The 27713-nt window shown below is 45.1% G+C and overlaps 1 protein-coding gene across 10 annotated transcripts in view; it reads right to left on the reverse strand.

Annotated features, from left to right (window-relative positions):
* The window catches only part of srgap1 (SLIT-ROBO Rho GTPase activating protein 1), a 159219-nt gene that overhangs the window by 92890 nt on the left and 38616 nt on the right, over window positions 1-27713 (reverse strand). For 9 of the 10 annotated variants that reach the window (XM_033038086.1, XM_033038085.1, XM_033038084.1 and 6 more), the window contains exon 2: window positions 513-708. In XM_033038086.1, the coding sequence (XP_032893977.1) occupies window positions 513-708 (196 nt within the window). Of the gene's footprint in view, window positions 1-512; window positions 709-1404; window positions 1660-27713 lie in introns of those variants that run through there. The other variant, XM_033038083.1, reaches the window with a different exon arrangement.

The raw sequence follows: 27713 nt of genomic DNA on the forward strand, positions 1-27713 counted from the left end.
CCCATCTATGCCTCTAAATCAGACATAGACAATAGCTGCAGGAGTAGGTCATTGGGCCCCTCGAGCCAGCACCGCCATTCAATGTGATCATGGCTGATCATCCACAATCAGTACCCTGTTCCTGCCTTTCTCCCCACATCCCTTGATTCCGCTAGCCCTAAGAGCTCTATCTAACTCTCTTTTGAATGCATCCAGTGAATCAGCCTCCACTGCCTTCTGGGGCAGAGAATTCCACAAATTCACAACTCTCTGTGTGAAAAAGTTTTTCCTCATCTCAGTTCTAAATGGCCTACCCCATATTCTTAAACTGTGGTCACTGGTTCTGGACTCCCCCAACATCAGGAACATGTTTCCTGCATCTAGCTATTTGATATGATTTACTGAAGGGAGATAGTTTTAGAAAGCTGCAAACTGAACCCATCACAGCTGCTTCATGATGTTAAACAATACTGACTGACAACTCAGTAATCCGTCAGCTGCAACAGTAAGCATGCACAAGGGGAGAGCCTTACTTGTACTGTTGATGGTCTTTAGTGCTGCGTGTTTTCGCCATGAAGCGCTCAGCCAGCTTCTCCAAATTCCGGGAATACTCCATTTCAATCTCCGACTTCTTGCGGAAAAAATCCTGGAGGTCCTGGAGGAGTTGAACCCGCATCTCCGTCTGTTGCTCCAGGCATTTCAGCTGCTCCACTAACTGCGCCCGGATTTCTGCAAGGAGACAGATCATTCAATCAATATCCAATCATATTCACTCCCTGAACCCTAAATAACACGTTGCTTTAAAAGAGGCGCAGTTATTATGTAAAAGGCAACACCTCTAATCATTACAGTGACTTTGGATTTTAAGCTTTAGAGACACAATGTGGAAATAAGCCCTTCGGCCCACAGAGTCCATGCCGACCAGCGATCCCCATACACCAACACTATCCTACACACTAGGGACAATTTACAATTTTACAAAAGCCAATTAATCTACAAATCTGTATGTCTTTGGAGTGAGGGAGGAAACTGGAGCACCCTGGAGAAAATCCATGCAGGTCACAGGGAGAACGTACAAACTCTGTACAGACAACACCCATAGTCAGGATTAAACCCGGGTCTCTGGCGCTGTAAGGCAGCAACTCAACCGCTGCACCACTCTGTCTTTCGAACAAGCGATACTTACTCAAAGTTACAGCAAACCAAACCTCATAAAATTGCTACACAATTCACAAAAATCCTTTCGCAGCCAAGGGTAGATAAATATACACAATGGATATCCAGTGTCCCCCATCCTCACTGCCAGTAAACAATTGCACATAAGTGGTTATTATTCACTCAGCAGGTACATTGTAGCATATTATTAAACATTAATCGGTTTGGTGCAGGTGACTATAGAATTCACACACTGTAAGACACCGATACCTTTAATCTTCCCTGTATAGAGCTTTCCTCCTCTCATTCCCGCTGATGTCGAGTCAAAGTGATCCCGCAACTATATAACGTTATTAGTTCTGATGGCGGTCAATCCTCTTGCGCTTGGTGGATGGCAAGCAGGAGAGAGGCTGCACTAATGTTGAAAGCAAAGTTGCACGGTGAAGCTTTTTTGTTGGAGCCACTCAAACGCTGAGAGTTGGCGCAATAGAAAAATGCTCGTTTGAATTCTCCAGATGCCGATGCATTTCTGCCAGACCAATGCCCCTCAAATAAGATCGAACTGCAAGCGGTCCGGGTACATAAATTTTAGCCAGTGCTGTAGCCCAGGCGATAATAGCATGGAACGAGAGGAACTAATCTCGTCTCCAAAGCAAGCAGTGGGCTTAAAAACGGTGGATATCTGCTGACACGGCAGCTTTGTGTGAATGGTAATAGAGAGGTGGTGGAACAAGAGAGGGATGATGACAGTGACAATTCTGGTCGGCAGTTTCTACAAACATTAATCTATTGGAGGAGGAAGCGAGCCTTGCAAACTATTCATTCCTGTTCTTATTAAGATATAATCCAATGCTTTATTCCCAGTATAGTACGTTTAGTTTAGTTTAGTTGATGAAGTGTAAGAAGGAACTGCAGATGCTGGTTTACACCGAAGATAGACACAAAATGCTGCAGTAACCCAGCGGGTCAGGCAGCATCTCTAGAGAGAAGGATTAGATCTGATGAAGGATTTCGACACCTATTCCTTGTGTCTAGAGATGCTGCTGACCCGCCTAGCTACTCCAGCATGTTTGGTTTAGTTTAGTTTAGTCTATTGACATGTGTACCGATGTACAGCTTCTTTTGATGCGTGCTATCTAGTCAGTGGAAGGACTATATATGATTACAATTGGGCCATCCACAGTGTTCAGATACAGGATAAATGGAATAATGTTTAGTGCAATAGACAATAATAGTGCAGAATCGGTGGGCCGAAGGGCCTGTTTCCGTACTGTCTCTCTAAAGTTCAAAGTAAAGTCTACATAACTTCATTTTTACGCGGGACTCTGAGGCAGAAAGTGGTGGGTGGAAGTTGAAAACGGGCCACAATCGGATCCATTGTATTCACGTCAGTTGAGATAAAGGTCTGGAGTTTGCGCTGACTCTGGGAATATGGGACAAAAAGGCTGCCGAGTGGAACGCCTATGCATTTAGTGAGGCTCCACTGAGGTCCAGCGAAGGGGAGGAGGCGCGCGGTTGGCTTAGCAAGCATGGCACCACCGATCCGCTCACTCTTCAGCAAATCAACTCAACGGGTAGACAGGAACTGCTGACCAGAGGATCAGGAACAATGGGCTGACGGCCCACAACAGCAGTCACTGCGATCACTAACGCTTCACGGCAATCAATTAAAACCATCTCCCCATTCAACTGCAACAGGGCAGAACTCCCTTTCTTCGGGCAACTGTAAACTCAGATACATGTAAACAAATTTTTTTTCTTCTCCAAACTGCTAAATGATGAATAATTGTGGGGCTGCACAGTAAGAAAGTAAGAATTTCCTTGCTCCGTTTCGGGACATGAGACAATAAAACACTCTTGACTTCATTCTTGACTCCATGCTGCATCTCGAAACTAAACTAAAATGTTAACAAATCCGCCAAATCAGTCTGAAATGTGACATTAATCCTGGGCTGTCATAGATTCCACTTTTAATCTATTATTACAGTTAATAGATTAAAAGTGGAATGACTCCTGTTAGTCTACGAGTTTGTTTGATCTTGCAATGAAATTATGATTTTAAATACAGAATTAAAAAGCGATTCTTGTGGGATGCTGGTGATGGATATAGTCATATTTTATGTTTATTCTAAGCCTTTGCCCGAGGCCTTTCAGTTAGATATCGTTGTCTATTGAACAAAATGATTAACGTTATGGCTTGTTTTTTTGAAAAAGGATTCCAAAGGGCAAGTCTCAGCAAAGTAGACACAGGTGATATGATGTAAGAGCTCAAAGCATCTGTCTTCATTTTCTTACAAAATTATTTTCTAATTGCTCTGACTAACTTTGACAACTTCATTTCTTTGTGTCATAGTCATACAGCATGTAAACAGGCCCTTCAGCTCAATTTGCCCCCACCGACCAACATGTCCCATCTGTTCCAAATATGGACTCCTATATATCGGCGAGACCAAGCGCAGACTGGAGGGAGGATCGTTCATAGACACAAAAAGCTGGAGTAACTCAGCGGGACGGGCATCATCTCTGGAGAGAAGGGATGGGTGACGTTTCGGGATCGTTCCACTGAACACCTTCGCTCAGTCCGCCTTGGCCTACGCGATCTCCCAGTTGCCAAACACTTTAATTCCCCTTCCTATTTCCATACTAACCTTTCTGTCCTCGGTCTCCTCCACTGTCAAGAGTGAGGCCAAACGCAAATTGGAGGAACAGCACCACATATTTCGCCTGGGCAGCTTTCACCCCAGTGGTATTATTGATTTCTCTAGCTTCAAGTAACCCTTGCATTCGCCTCTATCTCCAACCCTCCCCCACACGAGTCATCGTACTAGATTCACTGTCATCCTGTGAGTATTCCTCGTTATCACCTACCCCACAGCCAACAATGAATCATTGTGGACTTCACCTTTCCTTGATCATCATTGCATTTTGCATATTTTTCATTTATTTGTTCTATGTACCTTCTATATCTCTCTTTTCCCTCTCCTCTGACTCAGTCTGAAGAAGTGTCTCGACCTAAAATGTCAGCTATTTCGTCTCTCCAGAGACACTGCCTGACCCGCTGAGTTACTCCATCTTTGTGTGTCTATCTTGCCCATCTACAAGATATGTCTATCTTCAAGCTAAAATTAACGTCAGACACATGATCAGGAGTGTGGAAATCAGTCTGAGATAGAGCGGCAAATTTTCCTCCCTGTAAGGACATTAGAGAAACAGATGGGTTTTTAACAACGATCCACTAGTTTTACGAGCAACATTTACTGAGCCAAGCTTTTTATTTGAAATTTATTTAATTAACCAAATTTAAAACCCTAAACTGCTCTGGTGGGATTCGAACCATCATTGAGTCATGAAATCAAGCTTTTGGACTATTTGTAAGAGCAATGTCAGCTGCAGCGCTGTATCTGAGCTGGGTCTTGGATCAACAAGATTATCACAGCACTGCGTTCAATATCTACTGTTGTAACGCACTCAATGTGTGGGTGGAGAATCAATGGGATCCTCTATGATGGAGGATGACAGATCACTGGAGATATTTAAAGGAGAGATCATGAATTGAGGGCCATGGGGAACAAGCACGAGAGAGTTGAGGCCTGATATTAACTTCATAGGACACAGGAGCAGAATTAGGCCACTCGATCCATCGAGTCTGCTCCGTCATTAGACTCATGGATAGGAACATGGATAGGAATTGTTTAGAGGGATATGGACCAAACTCGGGCAGGTGGGTCTTAGGAAGGTGGGGCGCATTGGTCAGCATGGGCAAGTCGGGCCGAAAGACTCGATAGCTGGTTTACAAAAAACGACCCAAAACGTTGGAAAAACTCTGCAGGTCAGGCAGCGTCTATGGAGAACATGGAACGGTGACGTTTTGGGTCGGGGCCCTTGTTTCTACATTCTTTAGCTGAGGTTGGTTCAAATAACATATTACAGGACTGTTCGGTGAACTTTTGTGACATTGTTGGTGCCAGAAACATGGCAACACTTGTGTACTGCCGAGGTGAGGTCTGCTGTATGATTTTACTGGGTTGTGCGCTAAGCAAAGCATTTTATTGTACCTAGGTACATGTGATAATTAAATATCATTGAATTGATTTAAACCTTTTGCTCTTCCATGAAGATACTGGGGGTGGTGTAAATAAATGTTCTTTCTTAACCAGAGCACCGTGTGGATGTGGAGTTTGCTGCATAAAGGGTTGGCGGAAACAGAGTCGGAAACTGAGTGGGAGAATAGGACAGATGTTTGATCTCCATGGAGCTGGTGCAGGAGATAGGCTGATTAGAGCCCTGCGTTACACTGCTACCACAAACCCAGTCACATTTAGCACCGTATCTGATTCCCACTGTTGAGATGAACCAAAATGTAGAAACAAAGAACTGCAGACGCTGGTTTATACCTAATATGGACACAAAGTGTTGGTGTAACTCAGCGGGTTGAACCTGGGTCTCTGGCAGCAGCTCCACCAGCTATCTATTGTGGGCCGAAGGGCCTGTTTTTGTGCTGCACTGTTCTGTGTAAAACAATCGAGGACATCACGAGGTCATGAAAAACACCTTATAATTCCAATTCTTTTTTTTATGTAATGGGTAATACAACATACTTTTCCACATAGAAGAACTGACACAGCTTAGAAGGTTATTAATCTATGTACTGTAGGCAGATTGTTCAAACACCTGGGCAATCAGATTGATGACAACCAACAGGCAGAGAGACTGGGGCAAGCTTTGAGGAAGTTTGCTGATTCAAATTTTTCCAAATTACACAGGCCTGCAATCAAAGTTGCATACCAGCGGTGTGATCAATTGTAATTAATTACGGATGCCTTGCAACTCCCAGGGAAATATTCCCAGAAACTTCCCAGTGTTAGATCGATACCAAATGGAATTACGAAACTCAATTTCTGGAATGGTACAATTCAACTTTTGAGAGATTCGGCATGTCACCAAACACAGGGGCGGCACAGTGGGGCAGGGGTAGATCTGCTGCCTCACTGCGCCAGAGAGGCAAGTTCAATCTCCATGGATACTCCCTCTTCTCCCCTCTCCCATCAGGCAAGAGGTACAGAAGTGTGAAAACACACACCTCCAGATTCAAGGAAGTTTCTTCCCAGCTGTTATCACGCAACTGAACCATCCTATCACCAACTAGAGAGCGGTCCTGACCTCCCATCTACCTCATTGGAGACCGTTGGACTATCTTTAATCGGACTTTTTTACTGGACTTTATTTTACACTAAATGTTATTTCCTTTACCACATATCTGTACTCTGCGGACAGCTTGATTATAATCATGTATAGTCTTTCCCCTGACTGGATAGCACGCAACAAAAGCTTTTTATTGTACCTCAATACATTGACAACAATAATAATTAACTAAAGAAATACCTGAACCATCACTTCTTCAACTTTACCTCTAATCATAAACTGATTGACTTGAAACATCAACCCCCTTTCTCTCTCTGCAGATGCTGCCTGCCCTGTTGAGTATTTCCAGTTTCCACTGTCGATCAGTGTTTTGCCATTGTATAAGGGAGGGGAGTTCTTTATTCACAGATACTTTCATTAGTGAGAAGTATACGTTTTCCCCCAAAAAAATCTTCCAAGAACCTCTTTGGTGTTTTTGTTACTTGGCAGTAGCAAAGAGGTGCTCTGTATAATGGGCCTGGTTCTTTGGGAAACTATACAATGGGTCACTGCCATTTCATTTCAATTGCTTTCCATCTCATGCAACCAAATGACAGCAAAGTGTCTCCTTTTAAGACCATAACCACACTTCCATGCTTAGTCATGCCATGAAAGGGTTTCAAAGGGCGTTTTGGAATTGCAATCCTTCTTCTTAAAAGTTTATTTTGTTTAGAGATACAGCATGCATCTTTGGCCCCACTGCTAGCAGAACGACTAGGGTGGGGGAGGGATGGAGAGAGAGGGAAGGAGAGAGAGGGAATGCAAGGGTTACTTTAAATTAGAGAAATCAATATTCATACTGCTGGGTTGTAAGTTGCCCAAGTGAAATACGAGTTGCTGTTCCTCCAATTTGCGTGTGGCCTCACTCTGTGTGGAGGGGAGTTACTCCAGCATTTTGTGTCTATCTTCGATATAAACCAGCATCTGCAGTTCCTTCCTACACCTCTCTACTGAATCTTGCTTTTGTAGTTTAAGGGAGGAATTGAACAGTCACTCTGCCACATTTTCTTAAGAGTCTGGCACTAATCCATTACAAATATTTACAACAAACATGTCCAAGAAGGATTCAATATTAGAGTACACAACTATATCCCAGTTTTAGGCAGGATCTTCCAAGGTGCATCAGAGTAGTGTTATCGATCAAAACATGACACCAAGCAATAAAACAAATATTTAAGTCACAAGTTTGGGAAAATAGGGAAGCTTTCACAAGCCTCTCGTAGTGGCACGATGGCGCAGCAGTGTTGCTGCCTTACAGCGCCAGAGATCCGCATTCAATCCTGACTACGGGTGCTGTCTGTACGGAGTTTGTACGTTCTCCCTGTGAGCATGTGGATTTTCTCTGGGTGCTGCGGTTTCCTCCCACACTTCAAAGACATGCAGGTATGTAGGTTAATTTTTTTGTAAACATTTTTATTTGCCCTAATGTGTAGGACAGTGTTAGTGTATGGGGATTGCTGGTCATAGCGGGCTCAGTCGGCCGAAGGGTCTGTTTCCGCGCTGTATCTCTAAACTAAACTCTCAAAAGGAGGAGAAAGGCGTGGAAATTGCAAATCTCACAGCCGCAGCAACTAATGAGTTGATCCTTCCTGCCTCTGGTCAACCCTGTCACGAGTTGAAGGTAAGTACCAGATGCTGTAATGAGAATACAGGCCCCATCGCCATGGCAACGGTAACCGGCATTTGAAATTAGACTGGAGAGCTGGAAACAAAGAACTGCAGATGCACAAAAGGACACAAAGTGCTGGAGGATCTCAGCGGGTCAGGCAGCATCTCTGTAAAACATAGTCATACAGCATGGAAACAGGCCTTTTGGCTCAACTAGCCCACGCCGACCAACATGCCCCATCTCCACTGGTCCCACCTGTCTGTGCTTGGCCCATATCCCTCTAAATTTATCCTATTCCTGTATCTGTCCAAATGTTTTTTAAACATTGTGATAGTGTGGATGATGAAAGAATGGATTGACTGGGCTTGTATGCACTGGAATTTAGAAGCATGAGGGGATCTTGTAGAAACATATAAAAATTCTTAAGGGATTGGACAGGCTAGATGCAGGAAAAATATTCCCGATGTTGGGAGAGTCCAGAACCTGGGGTCCCAGTTTAAGAATAAGGGGTAGGTCATTTAGGACAGAGTTGTGAATCTGTGGAATTCTCTGCCACAGTAGGCACTGGAGGTCAATTCACTGGATGTTTTGAAGGATATAGCTCTTAGGACTAACAGAATCAAAGGATATGGGGAAAAAGCAAGCAGAAGAGATCAGTTTATCTTGGCATCATGCTTGGCACAGACATTTGGGCCGAAGGGCCTGTTCCGTGCTGCAGTTTTCCATGTTCTAATTGTAATATCTTACAACTTGATAACTGTTTGTTTAATAGCAGTGAGCAAAAACAAACATCTGGAGCAACTTAGCAGGTCAGACATCATCTGTGGAAGGTGTAGGAAGGAACTGCAGATGCTGGTTTATACCGAAGATAGACACAAAGTGCTGGAGTAACTCAGCGGATCAAGCAGCATCTCTGGAGAAAAGGAATAGGTGACGTTTTGGGTCATAACTCTTCTTATGACTGAAAGTAAAGGTAGGAGGGGAGGTGGGGGGGTCTGGAGGTGAGAAAAGGCCAGAACAAATCAGGGCCAGCAACAAATGACCTCAGGAAGGGTGGAGCCCAAGATGGCCCACTGTTGGGTGGGGAAGATGTGATAATGAGAGGGATGAGAACAGTGGATCTAGGAGGACAACTAGAGTGGGGGAGGGAGAGAGAGGGGGGAGGGAATGCAGGAGTTAAAATTAGAGAAATCAACGTTCATACCACTGGGTTGTAAGCAAATGGACAGACAACCTCGAGAAGTCTCTTGTATCTGTCTTTATCAAGAACACTCCTGCGATGCAACTTGCAGATGTAGAACTGTTCCATTGTACAAAGAGGACATTTAGTCCATTACGTCAAAGATTGCTTCACGTAGAGCTAGTCCAATCAGTTTCATTCCTTTGCCCTTTCTCCGTAGCCTTAAAGTATTCTCTCCAGCACAGGTCCACTTTTAATTTTAATTTTACAGATACAGCGTGGAAACAGGCCTTTCGGCCCACCGATCACCCCATACACTAGATCACACTGGGGACAATTTTTGCAGAAGCTAACTCATCTACAAACCTGCACGTCTTTGGAATGTGCGAGGAAGCACCCGGAGAAAACCCACACGGGCATAGGAAGAGCATGTATACTCCGTATAGACAGCACCTGGAGTCAGGATTGAACCTGGGTCTCTGGCGCTGCACGACAGCAAGTCTACCGCTACGCCTCTGGATCAGTGTGTGTGGAGATTTTTTTGGATAGGCTGTGTCTTCTGATCCCAGGAAATAAATGCACACATCATCCACTCAAGGTTACATTGCGAGAGTTTGAGGTTGATAGAATATTGACACCAGGTTAAATTGTGCTCACAAATAAATTCTAAAGTACATCTGCTGTGATTAGAACTTGTTTACAAAGCCGTTGACCCACAGGACAGAACAATTCACTTTGATCCAACACTAACCAAACATAGAGCACCACGCTTTCTGTCCCAGGCTCCCGACATTGCTTCTGAAGTGAAGTGTGGAAACAAGACTGATGATTCTTTCATTGGTTCGTATTTAGTTTAGATACCCAGCACGGAAACAGGTCCTTTCGGCCCACCGAGTCCACGCCAACCAGCGATCCCCATGCACTAACACTATCCTACATACTAGGGGAAATTTTCCATTTTTACCAAAGCCAAATAATCTACAAACCGTTGCATCTTTGGAGTGTGGCAGGAAACCGGAGCAACCGGAGGAAACCTTCGCGGTCACAGGGAGAACGTACAAACTCCATTGAGACAGCACATAGCACCCGGAGTCAGGATCGTACCGTACCAGCAACTCTACTGCTGCACCACCGTGCCACCCCATTGTAGGCAAGGAAATATGAGTGAATCTTTCAGTAGGAACCAAAGCTTATCTCCAGATTACAGTCTCTGCCGAAGATAAACACAAGGTTCTGGATTAACTCAGCGATCAGGCAGCATCTCTGGAGAACATGGATAGATGACGTTTTGGGTTGGGACCCTTCTTCAGACTGGCTAACACAAAGCCTGCAATGGCTTGTGTTGGCCAATCCCTTTAATTTAGTTTTAGTTTAGAGGTACAGTGTGGAAAGAGGCTCTTCGGCCCACCGAGTTCGCGCAGACCAATGATCACCCGTATACGAGCACTATCCTACACACTGGGGACAATTTACAATTTTTACCAAAGCCAAATTAATCTACAGACCTGTATGTCTTTGGAGTCTGGGAGGAAACCAGAGCACCTGGAGAAAACCCACAGAGGTCACAAGGAGAACGTACAGACTCCGTACAGATAGCGCCCGTAGTCAGGATCGAACTCGGGTCTCAGGCGCTGTGAGGCAGCAATTCTACCGCTGCACCACTGTGAGACCAGACTCTGCTACAACCAGTTGAGACGAGCAACCGGAGATGCTGGTTTACACAAAAGGACCCAATGTGCTGGAATAACTCAGCAGGTCAGGCAGTATCTCTGGAGAACATGGATCAGTGACGTTTCAGGTTGGGAATATCCTTCAGCATTCCTAAAACTAGCAGCTATGTAAAGCAGCAATTACAATTACAACCCGCACGACTGTGGGAGGAAACCGGGGCATCGGGAGAAACCTCATGCAGTCACAACGAGGACATGCAAACTCCACACAGACAGAGCCTCCAATGTGGGGATTGGACCCAGGTCACTGGCCAGGCAGGCAGCAGCTCTATCATCCCTAGTTAGTATCTAAAATACATTGTCTATTGAGCCAGTGGAAGCCAAGTATAACGCTTTCAAAAGAGAACTGAATTGCACTTGAGAGTGAATAATTTGGGGTGAAATGCCAGGCTAATGGGACAGTTGGGATTGCTTTAACCAGGAGCTAGCATGGGATCAATGGGCTGAATGGCATTATCAAGCTGTGGTGATTCGAGCTGAGGGGGAAACTTACCGAATAGTGAAAAGCCTGAATAGAGTGGATGTGGAGAGGATGTTTCCACTTCCACAGAGAGTGATCCCTGGAATGATTGGATTGATGTATGATAAGCCTTTGACGGCAATGGGCCTGCACTCGCTGGTGTTTAGAAAGATGAGGGGGGTGCCTCATTGAAACCCACCAAATAATGAAAAGACTGGATAGAGTGGATGTGGAGAAGGTGTTTTTAGTAGTGGGGGAGTCTAGGTCCAGAGGGCACAGCCTCACAATAAAAGGATGTACCTTTAGCAAAAGAGATGAGGTGAAATTTATTTAGTCAGAGGGTGGTGAATCTGTGGAATTGTTTGCCAAAGAAGGCTGCAGTGGCCAAGTCAATGGATATTTTTACAGCGGAGATTGACAGATTCTTGATTAGTGCTGCTGTCAGGGGTTATGGGGAGAAGGCAGGAACATGGGGTTGCGAGGAAAAGATAGATCAGCCATGAATAAATGGAGGAGTAGACGATGGGCTGAATGGCCTAATTCTGCTCCTAGAATTGATCATACGATTCCATGAATCAATTGCAGTCCCACATTGGGGCTGGCTTAAAATGACATTGTGAATTGACAGTAACATTGAAATTATCCTCTTTACAAAATATCAGTAACAGACATGTGTATGTGCGTGTGCATAAAATGTTCATGTTTAGTGTTCTCTCATGCACAAATGCATTGAACTTTCTTCAGAGTTCACCCTTGAAGAATTGGCAAACCAAGTGTTTGACCAGTTTTAATTAAAACATTTAGCTTTGCATTTTGTGTCTTGAGTGAGCTAATTAAAAAATCATCGCTGTTTTCCTAAAATACAGATGACTTAATTGCCTGGGTATCACAGGGCTGTACAGCTGAATAAAATACAAAATCAGATTCTGTTGGTTATCAGTGAGCTCTAGAGAATATAAATGAGAACAGCTCTTCATAAGAAATTAAAATACAAAGTATGCTTTAAATAGATTGTATCGTGTCCAATGTAACATTATGGCAGGGAGTCAGTGAACAAGCAAGAATCACAATTTCCCTGGCCGTGTTACATGGGTCGTGGTCCATATGGCAGTGATTATAGTCACCAATTGGCCTATCGGGGAACAACTCTGCCTGAGGTCATCTGTTGCTGATCCTGATTTGTCCTGGTCTCTGCTCGCTTCCGGTTCCCCCCCTCCACAATCAGTCTGAAGAAGGGTCCCATCCCAAAATGTTCCTTTCCCATCCAATAACCTGCTCCAGTCAACTTGAGCGAGACCTTCTCTCATACCCTCAAAGTCGGCCTTACCCCAGTTGAGCATTTTAACACGTGGACATTCTCCGTACCTATACATAACTCTCTTAAACCTAATCGAACTGTGGTCACTGGTCCCAAAAGGCACCTCCACACACACTTCATTAACTTGCCCTTCCCAATTTCCCAATACTAGATCCAGCGTTTCCCTCTCACATGTGGGGGCCTCCACATACTCTCAACCCCATGATACATAGTTGATATGACTACACTAACAGGGCACTTTGGTAATCATTTAGATGCACTCCCGATAAATTCAGAGCTGGCAGAATGTTCAGGCATGTGTTTTATAAACAAGCTCATGGTTAATTGTATTGTGATTGCTGACACTGGGATTGGGGGGAGAATTTGTAAGAAGGTGTAAATGAGATTCTGGTGAAGTCGGGAGTTGAAAATTCACACGTTGTCACAGCGTTGAGGAGTCAATGCCTAAACTGCAACTTTTCCTCACCTTTATATGTTCTCAGCTATGCAGTGTTCTTGGAGGAGAACCAAACACCATGATTTTCTTAAGAGAAACTGCGCAGAAACAGGCCCTCCAGCTCACCGAGTCCACGCTGACCAGCGATCACCCCGTACACTAGTTCCATCCTACACACTAGGAGCAATTTACAGAAGCCAATTAACTACAAACCTGGACATCTTTGGAATGTGGGAGGAAACCGAAGCACCCGGAGAAAACCCACGTGTTCACGGGGAGAAACTCCGTAAGACAGCACCCGTGGTTAGGATCGAACCCATGTCTCTGGCGCTGTGAGGCAGCAACTCCAGCTGCAACACTGTGCCACCGGTCATCATAGGGAAGTGCTTTGTGTTCTTAACAATGGTAAATATAATACATTGCACATTGCATAGGGCCCTGGGGAGACTACACCTGGAGTATTATGTGCAGTTTTGGTCTCCTAATTTGAGGAAGGACATTCTTGCTATTGAGGGAATGCAGCGTGGGTTCGCAAGGTTAATTCCCGGGATGGCGGGACTGTCAGATGATGAAAGACTGGGCTTGTATTCACTGGAATTTAGAAGGATGAGAGGGTATCTTATAGAAACATATAAAATTGTTAAGGGATTGGATACGCAAGATGCAGGAAACATGTTCCCGATGTTGGGGGAGTCCAGAACCAGGGGCCACTGGTTAAGAATAAGGGGTAGGCCATTTAGAACTGAGATGAGGAAAAGCCTTTTCACACAGAGAGTTGTGAATTTGTGGAATTCTCTGCCACAGAAGTAAGTGATGGCCGATTCACTGGATGTATTCAAAAGAGTTAGATAGAGCTCTTAGGGCTAGCGTAATCAAGGGGTATGGGGAGAAGGCAAGAACGGGGTACTGATTGTGGAAGATCAGCCATGATCACATTGAATGGCGGTGCTGGCTCGAAGGGCCAAATGGCCTACTCCTGCACCTATTGTCTATATATCTATGTATTGCCTATTATAATATTTAAAATACATTTGGACAGGTACATGGATAGGAAAGGTTTAGAGGGATCTGGGCCAAACCTAAACTGCCTGGATTAGAGGGTTTCAGTTACAGGGAGAGGTTGGATAGACTTGGATTGTCTTCTCTGGAAAGTCAGAGGTTTGACAGAAGTATATAAAATTATGAGAGGCCTAGATAAGGTAGACAGTCAGAACCTTTTTTCAAGTGTGAAAATGTCCAACACTAGAGGGTACAGCTATAAGGTGAGAGGGAGAAAATTTATTGGAGGTGAGGGGCAAGCTTTTTAACACAGAGGATGGTGAGTGCTTTGAACGGATTGCCAGAGGAGGTGGTAAATGCAGATAGCGGCATCTAAGAGGCTTTTGGATAGGCACGCGGAAATGCAGGGAATAGAGGGATATGGATCATGAGCAGGCAGATGAGAACAGTTCTGCTTGACATCATGCTCAGCACAAACAATGTGGGCCGCAGGGCCTGTTCCTGTGCTGTGTTGTAATGTACTGTGTTGTAGGTAAGTGGAGATGATGGTCGGCATGGGCAAGTTGGACTGAAGGGCCTGTTTCCGTGCTGTATGAGTCTATGACTCCAGCCCTATTTGCGTTTTTAATGAAAACTGAATAAAAATCCACTCCCTGCATACTAGGAGGAATTGTACAGAAGCCAATCCTCGTGGGGGACCCGGGGGAAGAAGAAGCCATCACTGCCGGCACGCGGCCAACTTCTACCGCGGGGCCGGCATGGACTTACCATCACCCCTGGAGGGGAGCTTCGACCGCCGGCCCTGCAGTCTACGGTGCTTCTGGCTGCGGCGGGGACTTTAAATCTGCGGCCTACAACAACTTAAAGCCGCGGTCTCCGGTGAGGAAGAGCCGATCCTGGACTGACTCTGGACTCTGGTCCGGTCCACGGGGGGGAAGTGGAGGAGGACTGGCCAAATTTCTGTGCCTTCCACCACAGTGATGAATGCTGTGGTGGATGTTTGTGTTACATTTTGGGTGTTCTTTATTATTGTATCGCTGCTGACAACCCAAGGGGCGGGGCGCTACTCTGTGAGCGACTCGCGGCGCGCTGCTCCCGTATGTTTGCATGTTTTCTGAGTTGTTTAGTGTTTTTCTGAGAGTCATTAAGTGCGGTATTTAACGACAGCAAGTATGACTACCACGGTAATCTTTGTACTTGCTTTTGAGATCTGTGCACACTGTATGCTTTAAATAGATTGTGTTGAAGTCTGTGTTGTATGACTGCTTGTCAGTACATTGTCTTGTTTGTATGTGGAGCCACGTCAAAGAAGATTTTCTGTTGCGACAGACAATAAAGTTTTCTGAATCTGAATTAACATACAGATCGCACGTCTTTGGAATGTGGGAGGAAACCGGAGCATCCGGAGGAAACCCAGGTGGTCACAGGGAGAATGTGCAAAACTCCACACACATACAGCAGCCGTAGTCAGGATCGAACCCGGGTCTCTGGCACTGTAAGGCAGCAGCTATGCCTCCCTGTAGGAACTGCAAACTCAAGCACTTAGCCTTCCACGGATTTTCCATAGATGTAGAGGTTACCGAATCCAGTCCAACAGCGACGGGCTTAACCGTCAAATCCCAATGATTCATTGCAGGATGCAGTTTTCCCCTAGAGAGGGAAATGATGAAAAGCCTTCCTGTGTAGATCACTTTATCTCCGGAAAACAACGCAGTATGCATTAAATCAGGATTACTGCAACCCAAAGATTCCAGTAGCCAGCATCTGTAAAAGACACTCATCTGAAACCTGATCTCACATGTGCATGGTTAGGTCAGGAATAACATAACACACCAGCAGTACATGTCCAGCACACCACAACATCAGTCCCAACAATTTCCTGTTCATATAAAGCTTCACCATTCTACACGGCAAATAGTTTTTTCTGGTCACGGTGAGGTTTTCACAGGAGCTACAGGGCGGCACCGTGACGCAGCGGTAGAGTTGGTGCCGTACAGCGCTAGAGACCTGGGTTCGATCCTGACTACGGGTGCCGTCCGTACGGAGTTTGTACGTTCTTCCTGTTCTCCCACATTCCAACGATGTACAGGTTTGTAGGTTAATTGGCATTGGGAAAATATTGTAAATTGTCCCCAGTGAGTAGGACAGTGATAATATACGGGGATCGCTGGTTGGCGTGAACTCGGTGGTCCGATGGGCCTATTTCCGTGCTACATCTCTAATGTCTAAACTCCAAATGAGGTATTTTTGCTTCTTACATAGACTGTCCGACAGATGGGTGTCTTAGAGCAGGGCAAAATTTCTGTCTTGGCATAATCGACTTTTAAAGTGCGTTCCAATGCGATTAGTCCTGGTTAGTGTACATTCTCCATTCTGCACAAAGACAGTGCCACTATGTAAAGAACAAAGGGCTACGGAAAACAAGCCATTGCTTTTGATCATCAACATGTGAGTCAATCATTTTTCGCCCCCACATACATTGCTAAGAGTCCTCAGAATGCCATACCTCAGTTTCATCAAGAGAGCTTCATTGTGCTTCGAGAGTTAATGAATGCAAAGAATGCACCAAGCACAACTCGATACACCGGCCAAGTTGTGGGGTAAAGACAGATGAATGGAAGGCATCTGGCTGCTTTTCTTCCCCGACTGATGTTTGAGGCAGGCACAGTGGCGCAGCGGGTAGAGCTGCTGCCACACAGCGGCACTGCCCGTTCAGTGTTTGCACGTGCTTCCAGTGGCCACGTGGGTTTTCTCCGGGTGCTCCAGTTTCCTCCCTCACTCCAAAGATGTGCAGGTTTATAGGTTAATTGGTCTCTGCAAATGTGTAAGGAGTGGATGCGAAAATGGGATAAAGTACAACCAGTGTGAACGTGTGTGATCGAGGGTGAGCATGGACTCGGTGGGCTGAAAGGCTTGTTCCCATGCTGTATCTCCGGTAAAAATTAAATAAAAAATAGCTAAGGATTGTGAAGAAGTGTAGAAACAAGGAACTGCAGATGCTGGTTTATACAAAAGATAGACACAAAGTGCTGGTGTAACTCAGCAGGTCATGTAGCCTCTGTGAAGAAAAAAAAAAGTGACGTTTCGGGTTGAGACCCTTCTTCAGGATTGTGAAGGCTTGTAGTTTAAGAGCCTGTCCCACTGTACGAGGTAATTCAAGAGCTCTCCCGAGTTTAAAAATAAATCAGACTCGTGGTAAGTACGTAGAATGTATGTAGCGGGTACGTCGGAGCTCGGGACGTCTCTTAGCGGCTCGTAACACTAACGGCAGGTACTCGGGAAACACGGTAAGCTCGTGAAGATTTTTCAACGTTGAAAAATGTCCACGAAAGCCCTGAGTACCTACGAGCAGCTATTACCGTAATTCTCTGAGTTTGAATCAGGGGAAACTCGGGAGAACTCTTGAATTACCTCGTACAGTGGGACAGGCCCTTTAGCAATCTCAAAATACACGAGGACAGTGGAATGTAAACTGCTGCTCTTCACAAGCTGATTACCCAAGGTAGTCTTGTTGACCCGTCTCTCTCTAAACCGACCTAGCCCTGTTTGCCGGCGTTTATTCCAATAACCCTCTGAACATTTCCTATCCAAGTACCAGTCCAAATATCTTCTCAACATTGTAATTTTACCTGCCTGAACCACTTCTGGCAGCTCGTTCCATACACCCATTCCTCCCCAATACTACCATCTTCCGTCCCAAGATTATCTAGCTTTCCTCGATTGATTATACTTTATTGTCACATGTTTGCATACAATACATAATTATTATGCAAAGGGTCGCCACATATAGGGTGCCGGCAGTTACAAAAGTATTCAACGTAGTCCCAAAGGTCCCTCTTACTTCTTGACCCTGCACTCTCCTGCCGGGTCTCTTTGTTCACTGCGACCCCCACCCCCCCCCCCCCCCCTCCCCGACACCGGGCCGCTCTTTGTCCTCAGCATATCAAATATAAAGAGCTCCCCAAATAAAAGTGACTCTCCTGTGCTTACACCCGTAGAGTTGACCAATCCAGAAATGGTTGTATTAAAAAAATGAGCACATGGCATGATAAATGCAGCTTTAAATTATGATACGTCATGTACTTAAAGGGTTAAATCATGACACAAGTTTGCAGGAGTATGCTCACTCATTCTTGACATTTATTTTTAATGATGGCTTGCAGTCCCAAATAAAACCGGGACATCTTGGATTTGGGATTACTAAACTGCAATGGAATTAAAAGGACATTTATAGGCAAAAAGATTGCAGTTTTAGTCGTGTATAATCTGCTGGGTTGTTTCTGCAACAGAATTTATTTTGGCTTTGTATTTTAGGTTGAGTTTGGTTTAGTTTACTGATACAGCATGGAAATAGGCCCTTCGGCCCACTGAGTCCATGCCAAACATCGATCACCATTCACACTAGTTTTATGTTATCTCACATTCTCATCCACTCCCTACACACTTGAAGTAAGTTACAGAGGCCAATTCACCAACAAACCTGTACATCTTTGGGACGTGGGAGGATATCGGAGCACCTGGAGGAATCCCTCATGGTCACAGGGTGAATTTGCAAACTCCACACAGACAGCATCCAAGGTCAGGATTGAACCCGGGTCTCTACCAGCTCCACCATGCAATGGATGATAAACGGTTAAGGTTGCAACCCAACTAGACTTTAGTCCATATACCTGTCTTGTACCTGAATATCTTGACCCACAACACTAATTTATTTTGTGGGGGGAGGAAAAAAAAAATCAAATGTCCATCCATTCACTGAATTGCAGTAAGACAAGTCACATCTCTGGGGCACAGTTACCAATAATAATAATAATAATAATGGATGGGATTTATATAGCGCCTTTCTAATACTCAAGGCGCTTTACATCGCATTATTCATTCACTCCTCAGTCACACTCGGTGGTGGTAAGCTACTTCTGTAGCCACAGCTGCCCTGGGGCAGACTGACGGAAGCGTGGCTGCCAATCTGCGCCTACGGCCCCTCCGACCACCACCAATCACTCACACACATTCACACACAGGCAAAGGTGGGTGAAGTGTCTTGCCCAAGGACACAACAACAGTATGCACTCCAAGCGGGATTCGAACCGGCTACCTTCCGGTTGCCAGCCGAACACTTAGCCCATTGTGCCATCTGTCGTCCCATTGAATCTAACATGGAGACCACTTCAGCACTGAGCAACCATGTAACACCACTATGGATAACAATAAATTACTATGTCTCAGTGTTCTGAAACACAGCCATGACTGCTATGGAAAGGCACTATGCGATTTGTAAATACTGAATTTTTTTCATTATCTTGGAAATTACTATGTGATATCAGAGATCATTCAGCCCACTAAGTCTGTGCTAGCACTCAGAGTAATTTTATTCCCGTCCTTATTTAGCTGTCTATCTTTTTCCCTCCACTGGTTCAATGGTATGCTATTGTCATTTGTACATAGGTGCAGTGAAATTCCATGTATGCCTACATTTCATAAGAAAATTATTATATATAGGCCCAATCATACTTAAGTCCAATAGTGTAGGAATAGTAGATTACACAGGTGGCGCAGCGGTAGATTTGCTGCCTTACAGCACTAGAGTCCCGGGTTCGATCCTGTCTATGGGTGCTGTCTGTACGGTGTTTGTACGTTTTCCCCGTGATCTATGTGGGCTTTCTCCGGGAGCTCCAGTTCCTTCCCACACTCCAAAGATGAACAGGTTTGAGGGCTAACTGGCTTGGTAAAATTGTAAATTGTCCCTCGTGTGTGTAGGATAGTGTTAGTGTGCAGAGATCGCTGGTCGGCGCAGACTCAGTGGGCAGAAGGGCCTGTTTCCGCGCTGTATCTCCAAACTAAACAAAAGAGTCACACATTTCCGGCGCCATCTTATATCCTTCAAGTCCAAAGTCATTAAAAGTCTCAACTTGTTAAAATGGCCGGTATGTTTGTTGGTTGGGTCCCTAATATGTAAACATATGTACACTTATAAAGAAATGTATACACCAATTTATAGAATTTAGCTGTGCTTTCAGAGATGGACAGAAACACAAACTATTTTGTGTTAAAGGAGAACAGTATCAAATCTAAATTGGTGTGGATTTGGAGGAGCTTCAAGAAGAGCAAAATCAGAAGTAAACCAGAGGACATAGGTTTAAGGTGAGGGGGGAATGATTTAATAGGAAACTGAGGGGCATTTTTATTTTTACACAAAGGGTGGCATATGGACCAAGCTGGAGGAGGCAGATGCTATCACAACATTTAAGAAACAATCAGTCTGAAGAAGGGTCTCAACCCAAAACGTCACCCATTCCATCTCTCCAGAGATGCTGCCTGTCCCACTAAGTTACTCCAGCATTTTGTGTCTACCTTCGATTTAAACCAGCGTCTGCAGTTCTTTCCTACACATAAGAAACATTTAGACAGGTATATGGATAGGATAGGTTTAGAGGGACATGGGCCAAACGCAGGCAGATGGGACTAATGTGTAGATGGGGCATGTTGGTTGGTGTGGGCAAGTTGAGCCAAAGGGAGTATTTCCATGCTGCATGACTCATACCAACATGACAAATATTCTGGTATTAGACACTACACAGGCCTACAAATTACTATTCCACAAATACATTGCAAAACAGTTAGTAACACAGAAATCTGGTCCTCAATGGCTTTTACATTCCACTTCAACCTCCTCATCAAACGATCAAATCCTTCTATTCTCCCTCACATGATCACCTTCTTTTGTCAATCATTGTAGCAGCAATTCCCTCATTTTACCACATGTTTTATAAAGGAGAAATCTTGTAAATTATTTTATACTTTTTGGTGACTATTCTTCGTTGACAGCTCACAGCTTTCATCTTCTCCGAAGATACTCGGTGTATAATCTATCAAAACCTTTCAGAGTTACACGGGCCTTTGTCTGGGCAGATCTGAAAACAGAGACTCAGACAATTATACCTTTTCTTGATCGAATCAACATATTGTGTACCCTCCATTGCCAATGTTACTTATGCAGAGACCAGAACAGCTCATAGCGCTGCAGGTTTAGTTTCGTTCAGCTTAGTGTCACGTATACCGAGATACATTGAACAGCTGTGCAGGAAGGAACTGCTGTTTGATGGTTTATACCGAAGATAGAAAAAATGCAGGAGTAACTCAGCGGGTCGGGCAACATCTCTGGAGAAAAGGAATAGATGACGTTTCGGGTCGGAAACGGACGTTTTGAGTCAGAATCAGTCTTCTGAAGGGTTCCAACCCAAAATGTCACCCTTTCTTTTGCTCCAGAGATGTTGCCCAACCTGCTGAGTTACTCCAGTGCAGTGAAAAGCTTTTTTGTTTCGTGCTATCCAGTCCATGGAAAGGCTACAATCGAGCTGTCCACATTGTACAGATACGGGATAAAGGGCATAACATTTAGTGCAAGATAAAGTCCAGTACAGTTCGATTAAAGATAGTTCAAAGCTCTCCAATAAGGCAGGTGGTCGGTCTAGTTGTTGGTAGGATGGTTCAATTGGCTGATAACAGCTGGGAAGAAACTATCCCCGAATCTGGAGGTGTGCGTTTGCACACTTCTGGACCTCTTGCCTGACGGGAGAGGGGAGAAGAGGGAGTGACCGGGGTGTGACTGGTCCTTGATGATGCAGGTGGCCTTGCCAAGGCAGCGCAGATGAAGTCAATGAAAGGGAGGTTGGTTTGCGTGGTGGTCTGGATGTGTCCACCCTCTCTGCAAGTGTGGTTCAACTAGGGATCAATAATGGGTTAATATATTTTTAAACTCCAAAAATAAATCCCACTGCTCGACTTGCATTTGTTATTAAAAAAAAGTGCGCCTAATTAATGACTTAAAAAATTCCCAGTTTATGTACATGTAAAGAGAAGAATGTACAGATACAATTCTATTTGCATACTCCTCAAGCATTTATGTCACTGAAACAGAGTGCATGAAAATTCTGCAAGAGTGGGGTTATAAATCATTGAATAAATTCCAGTTTTAGACAGCAATGATAATGTTAGCCCAGTGTAACTGTCATATTCTGCATTAATCATCCTTTATTTCATCCTGAACTTTGACCTGCAAAAAGACAGCCACAGTCATATCACAGAGAGCCCCATGTAGAGAGAGTGAAGAGTGGAGACAAGAGCAGATGGCGACCAGAGAGATGAGATGCCAGGTTGTCAAATATGGAGCCCAAGGGGCTCGTTGTTCATTTGAGAAAAAGTAAATAAATAGCTGAGGGAATAGAAGTAACTTTCTACAGAAGGGCCATCAGATCGTATAATCAATGGTTCTATGATGTTTTGCTGTCACATGTGCACCACACAGTGAAATTCTTTTTGCATAGATCACACATGCACAAGTCGTCATATTTACAAAAGTCCACGCGCTCGATGTACGGGAGCAGCTCCCGATCCAGGTGAACCACAGGCTGCGGCAGCGCCTCCTCCATCACCCTCAACTGGCTCGGCCTGTGAACCTACGTCCCTCTCCTCAAATATTGTAGGGATAATGCCCCTTGCATTGTACTGCATATTCACACTTCTCACCACATCTGGACATAACAAATGCTGAAGAGGGGTCCCGACACGATTGTCACCTATTCATGTTCTCTAGGAATGCTGCCTGACAATAGACAATAGGTGCAGTAGTAGGCCATTTGGCCCCTCGAGCCAGCACCGCCATTCAATGTGATCATGGCTGATCATCCCCAATCAGTACCCCGTTCCTGCCTTTTCCCCATATCCCCTGACTCCGCTATCTTCAAGAGCCCTACCCAGCTCTCTCTTGAAAGCATCCAGAGAACCTGCCTCCACCGCCCTGGAGGCAGAGGCAGAGAATTCCACAGACTCACAACTCTCTGTGAGAAAAAGTGTTTCCTCGTCTCTGTTCTAAATGGCTTACCCCTTATTCTTAAACTGTGACCCCTGGTTCTGGACTCCCCCAACATCGGGAACATGTTTCCTGCCTCCAGCGTGTCCAAACCCATACCAATCTTATATGTTTCAATAAGATTCCCTCTCATCCTTCTAAACTCCAGAGTGTACAAGCCCAGCTGCTTCATTCTCTCAGCATATGACAGTCCCGCCATCCCGGGAATTAACCTTGTAAACCTATGCTGCACTTCTTCAATAGCAAGAATGTCCTTCCTCAAATTAGGGGACCAAAACTGCACACAATACTCCAGGTGTGGTCTCACTAGGGCTCTGTACAACTGCAGAAGGAACTCTTTGCTCCTATATTCGATTCCTCTTGTTATAAAGGCCAACATGCCATTCGCTTTCTTCACTGCCTGCTGTACCTGCATGCTTACTTTCATAGACTGATGAACAAGGACCCCCCCAGATCCCGTTGTACTTCCCCTTTTCCCAACTTGACGCCATTTAGATAGTAATCTGCTTTCGTGTTTTTGCTACCAAAGTGGATAACCTCACATTTATCCACATTAAACTTCATCTGCCATGCATCCGCCCACTCCCCCAACCTGTCCAAGTCACCCTGCATTCTCATAGCATCCTCCTCACAGTTCAAACTGCCACCCAGCTTTGTGTCATCTGCTGACCTGACCTGCTGAGTCTAGCACTGTGTGTCATTCCATGGGTAAGATGGGCTGAATGGCCTGTTTCCAGGGACTGTTTAGACTCTATGACAACACATGATGGTGAATTTACAACACACCATCGCTCTGTTGTAAATTCCCACTGTTGGACAGATTCCAAAACGTATTTCCACGTTTGCAGAGACTTTAAACATCCCCACTGGTCAGGAAATCCTGTGTAAGTTGAGATACTGCACAGATGCCACCAAACCTGAAAGCAGTCCCATAGGTCACAACTTGTGCCCTAAACAGGAAATTGTTCCCTGCTTACAGGATAAAGCAAGTTTGCACACAAGGTCGGAGAGTTGCTCTCTTATCAAGGCCAGTCAGCTGTTCAGTGGGAGCTGTTGGAAGAGATTTTCTTTCCCTGTTTTGAATGAAGATTAGGAAGCATTTGCCGAATCATCATTGCTTCAAAGCAAGGTGCCAAATAAATCTAAAATTATTCTTTGGGTAGCAGTCCTTCCGACTTCACGGCGGGTTGCACTGCGGAGGGAGTGGCACAGCTGGTAGTCGCCAGAGACATGGAGACACAAGAGACCGCTGATAGTTTTAGTTTTAGAGCTACAGCATGGAAACAGGCCCGTAAGCTCACCGCGTCCACACCGACCAGCGATCACCCTGTACATTAGTTCTATCCTACACACGAGGGACAATTTACAGAAGCCAATTAACCTACAAACCTGCACGTCTTTGGAGTGTGGGAAGAAACCGGAGCATCTGGAGAAATACCATGCGGTCAGGAGGAGAACGTACAAACTCTGTACAGACAGCACCTGTAGTCAGGATTGAACCTGGGACTCTGGCGCCGCGAGGCAGAAACTCTACTGCTGCATCACCGTGCTGATGGTGGAATCTGGTGAGAAAATCCAAACTGTTGGAGCAACTCGGTGGGTCAAGCAGCATCTGTGGAGGCAGAGGGACGGGCGACATTGCTGATAATGCTCCTGCGGCTGGACTGAGAGACTAGAGGAATGTAGGAATTGTAAATAGGAGAGCGCGAGGAGCAAGATGGGGTCTGTTAGGTGAGGGAAACAAGAAACTGAAGATGCTGTTTTGCAAAAGAAAGACAAAGTGCTGGAGTAACTTAGTGGGTCAGGCAGCCTCTCTGGAGAACATGGATAGGTGATGTCTCGGGTCATTAATTCATAAGTTATAGGAGCAGAATTAGGCCATTCGGCCCATCAAGTCTACTCCGCCATTCGTCCATGGCTGATCTATCTTTCTCTCTCAACCCCATTGGGAACCAAAACTGCTCACTGTACTCCAAATGTTGTCTGACCAGTGCCTTATATAAAGCATCAGCATTACATCACAGAGCCACAGAGACATACAGCTTGAAAATAGGCGCTTCGGCCCAACTTGCTCAAGCACTAGTTCCACCTGCCTGCATTTGGCCCATATCCCTCCAATCCTATCTATCCTAAACATGTACCTGTGTAAATATTTCTAAAATGTTTCCATGTACCTCTGCATGTTACGTTACGATAGTACCTGCTTCAACTACCTCCTCTGACAGCTCGTTCCAAACACCTACCACCCTTTGTGTAAAAAAGTTGCCCCTCGGTTTCCTCTTAAGACTGTCCGCCCTCACTGTGTGTCAGGACCCTTCTTCAAATAGGTGATAGGTGGAACCAGGTGAGGGGAGAGGAATAATTGAGCTGACTGAGGGATTGGGGTGGAGGGGGGAGTTGGAAGTGTAAAGGTAGAGGTTGGTGATGACAGGTGGAAACAGGGAAGAAGAGAGGAGAGGGAAGATTGAGGGAGAGGCTGGAAGGTGATAAGTTGAATCAGATGGCAGAGGGGATAGGAAAGATGGAGGGAATGGAAGGCTTTGGGGAGAGAGAAGGAATGCTGGTGGTTCGGTGTGTGGGCCATGAGCAAATGGAAATGAGAATGGTAGACAGAGGCAGGAGGGCCACGGGAAATCAGCAGTGAGAGGGAAAGAAGCATGGTTATCTAAAAGAGGATCATTGATTGAACTTACCAAATGCACGTCGATGGCACAGAGTTAGCTCTTAGGGCTAAAGGAATCAAGGGATATGGGGAAAAAGCAGGAACGGGGCACTGATTTTAAATGATCAGCCATGATCATATTGAATGCCGGTGCTGGCTCGAAGGGCCGAATGGCCTACTCCTGCACCTATTTTTCCATGTTTCTAAGTGTGAGGCTCTGCCAATGTCACAAGGCATGAGTATAGTACAGATCACCCAACATTCATGCACCAATACTTGCCCCTTCTCGCCGTAGAAAGCATTTTATCGGGATGCATCACAGCATGGTTTTGGAACAGCTGCATCCAAGACTGCAAGAAATTGCAGAGAATTGTGGACGCAGCCCAGACCATCACATAAACCAACCTCCCTTTCATCGACTCCATCTATACTTCATGCTGACTCGGCAAGGCCACCAGCATAATCAAGCACCAGTCTCACCTTCATTTCTCCTCTACCATCAGGTAAGAGGTACAGAAGTGTGAAAACGCACACCTGCAGATTCAGGGTCAGGCATCTGAACCATCCTATCAACAAGTAGACTGCGGTCCTGAGCTACTATCAACCTCATGGAAGACCCTCGGACTATCTTTAATTAAACTTTACTGGACTTTATATTGCACTGCACCTGATTCCCTTTATCATGTATCTGTACACTGTGAATGGCTCAACTGTAATCATATATTGTCTTTCCGCTGACTGGTTAGTACGTAACAAAAGTATTTCATTGTACCTCGGTACACGTGACAATAAACTAAACTAAACCGAAAACTAAACCCATGGGCCACTGCCAAAGGATACTCCAACATACAGGTACTTGACCCAAGACTACACCATTGTTCTGAAGCATACTGCCAAGGCCGGACATCTTTCACTAGGGAGTGGTGGTTGAATCATCAGTATAATGTGACTGTCGGATGATAGCACAAGATGCCTCAATGTGTTGATTACACAGGTAATGCACTTAATTGCTCCAGTTCCTTCACATGTTGACAGCCATGAATTCCAATGCGGTTAACGTGTGCGCACTTGAAATATCAGGGAAATTTCCAAAAGGAAAACACCAGTTTAAGGTGAGGGGAGGGGGGGGGGAGAGAGATTTATTAGGAACCCGAGGGTTTTCACACAAAGGGTGCTGGGTGCATGGAACAAAGTGCTGGAGGAGGTAGTTGAGGCAGGGACTATCGCAATGTTTAAGAAACATTTAGACGGGTACATGGATAGGACAGGTTTGTAAGGATATGGGCCAAACATAGGCAGGTGAGACGAGCGTCGATGGGACATGTTGGCCGGTGTGGACTAGTTGGGCTGAAGGGCCTTTTTGCACACTGTACAACTCTATGACTAGGGGGATATAGTAGTTGAGACATTATGTTACAGTTGTTCTAGACATTGGTGAGGCTGCATTTGGAGTAGTGTGCTCCGTTCTGGTCACCCTGCTATCGGAAGGATGTCATCATTAAGCTGGAAAGATGGCAGAAAAGATTTGCGAGGATGTTGTCAGGACTTGACGGGCTGACCAATAGGGAGAGGTTGTGCAGGATAAAACTTTATTTCATGGAGCACAGGAAGCTGAGGAATGGATAGGGTAAATGACCAGAGTCTCTACCCAGGGTAAGGTAATCACAAACAAGAAGACATAGGTTTAAAGGTTGCAAGACCTTTAATAAAAAGGTTTTATTAATCTTTTAGATTAAGATTTAATAAAAATCCGAGGGGCAACTTTTTCACTGGGTATGTAGAGTGAGCTGCAAGAGGCGATGGTTGAGGCAGGTACTATAGTAGTATTTAAAAGACACTTGAACAGGTACAAGGATTGGAAAGGTTTAGAGCGATATGGGCCAAATGCAGACAAACGTGTGTAGCTTAGATGGGGCATCTTGGTTGGCATAGACAAGTTGGGCCAAAGAGGCTGCTTCGGTACTGCATGTACTCTGTACAAGTCAGGCAAGATAACCTTTCTTGCAATTACTCTACATGGAGAATGAAGGTCTCTTTTTCCCCCCCATAAAGAGTAGACTTGACAACCACCAACCATAATAGTCCAGGTTACACGTTACACAGAGAAATTATTCAAAAATATGCAGATTGAGCAA

This window comes from Amblyraja radiata, chromosome 19, assembly GCF_010909765.2.
Source record: "Amblyraja radiata isolate CabotCenter1 chromosome 19, sAmbRad1.1.pri, whole genome shotgun sequence".
In the NCBI taxonomy this organism is placed as follows: Eukaryota; Metazoa; Chordata; class Chondrichthyes; order Rajiformes; family Rajidae; genus Amblyraja; species Amblyraja radiata.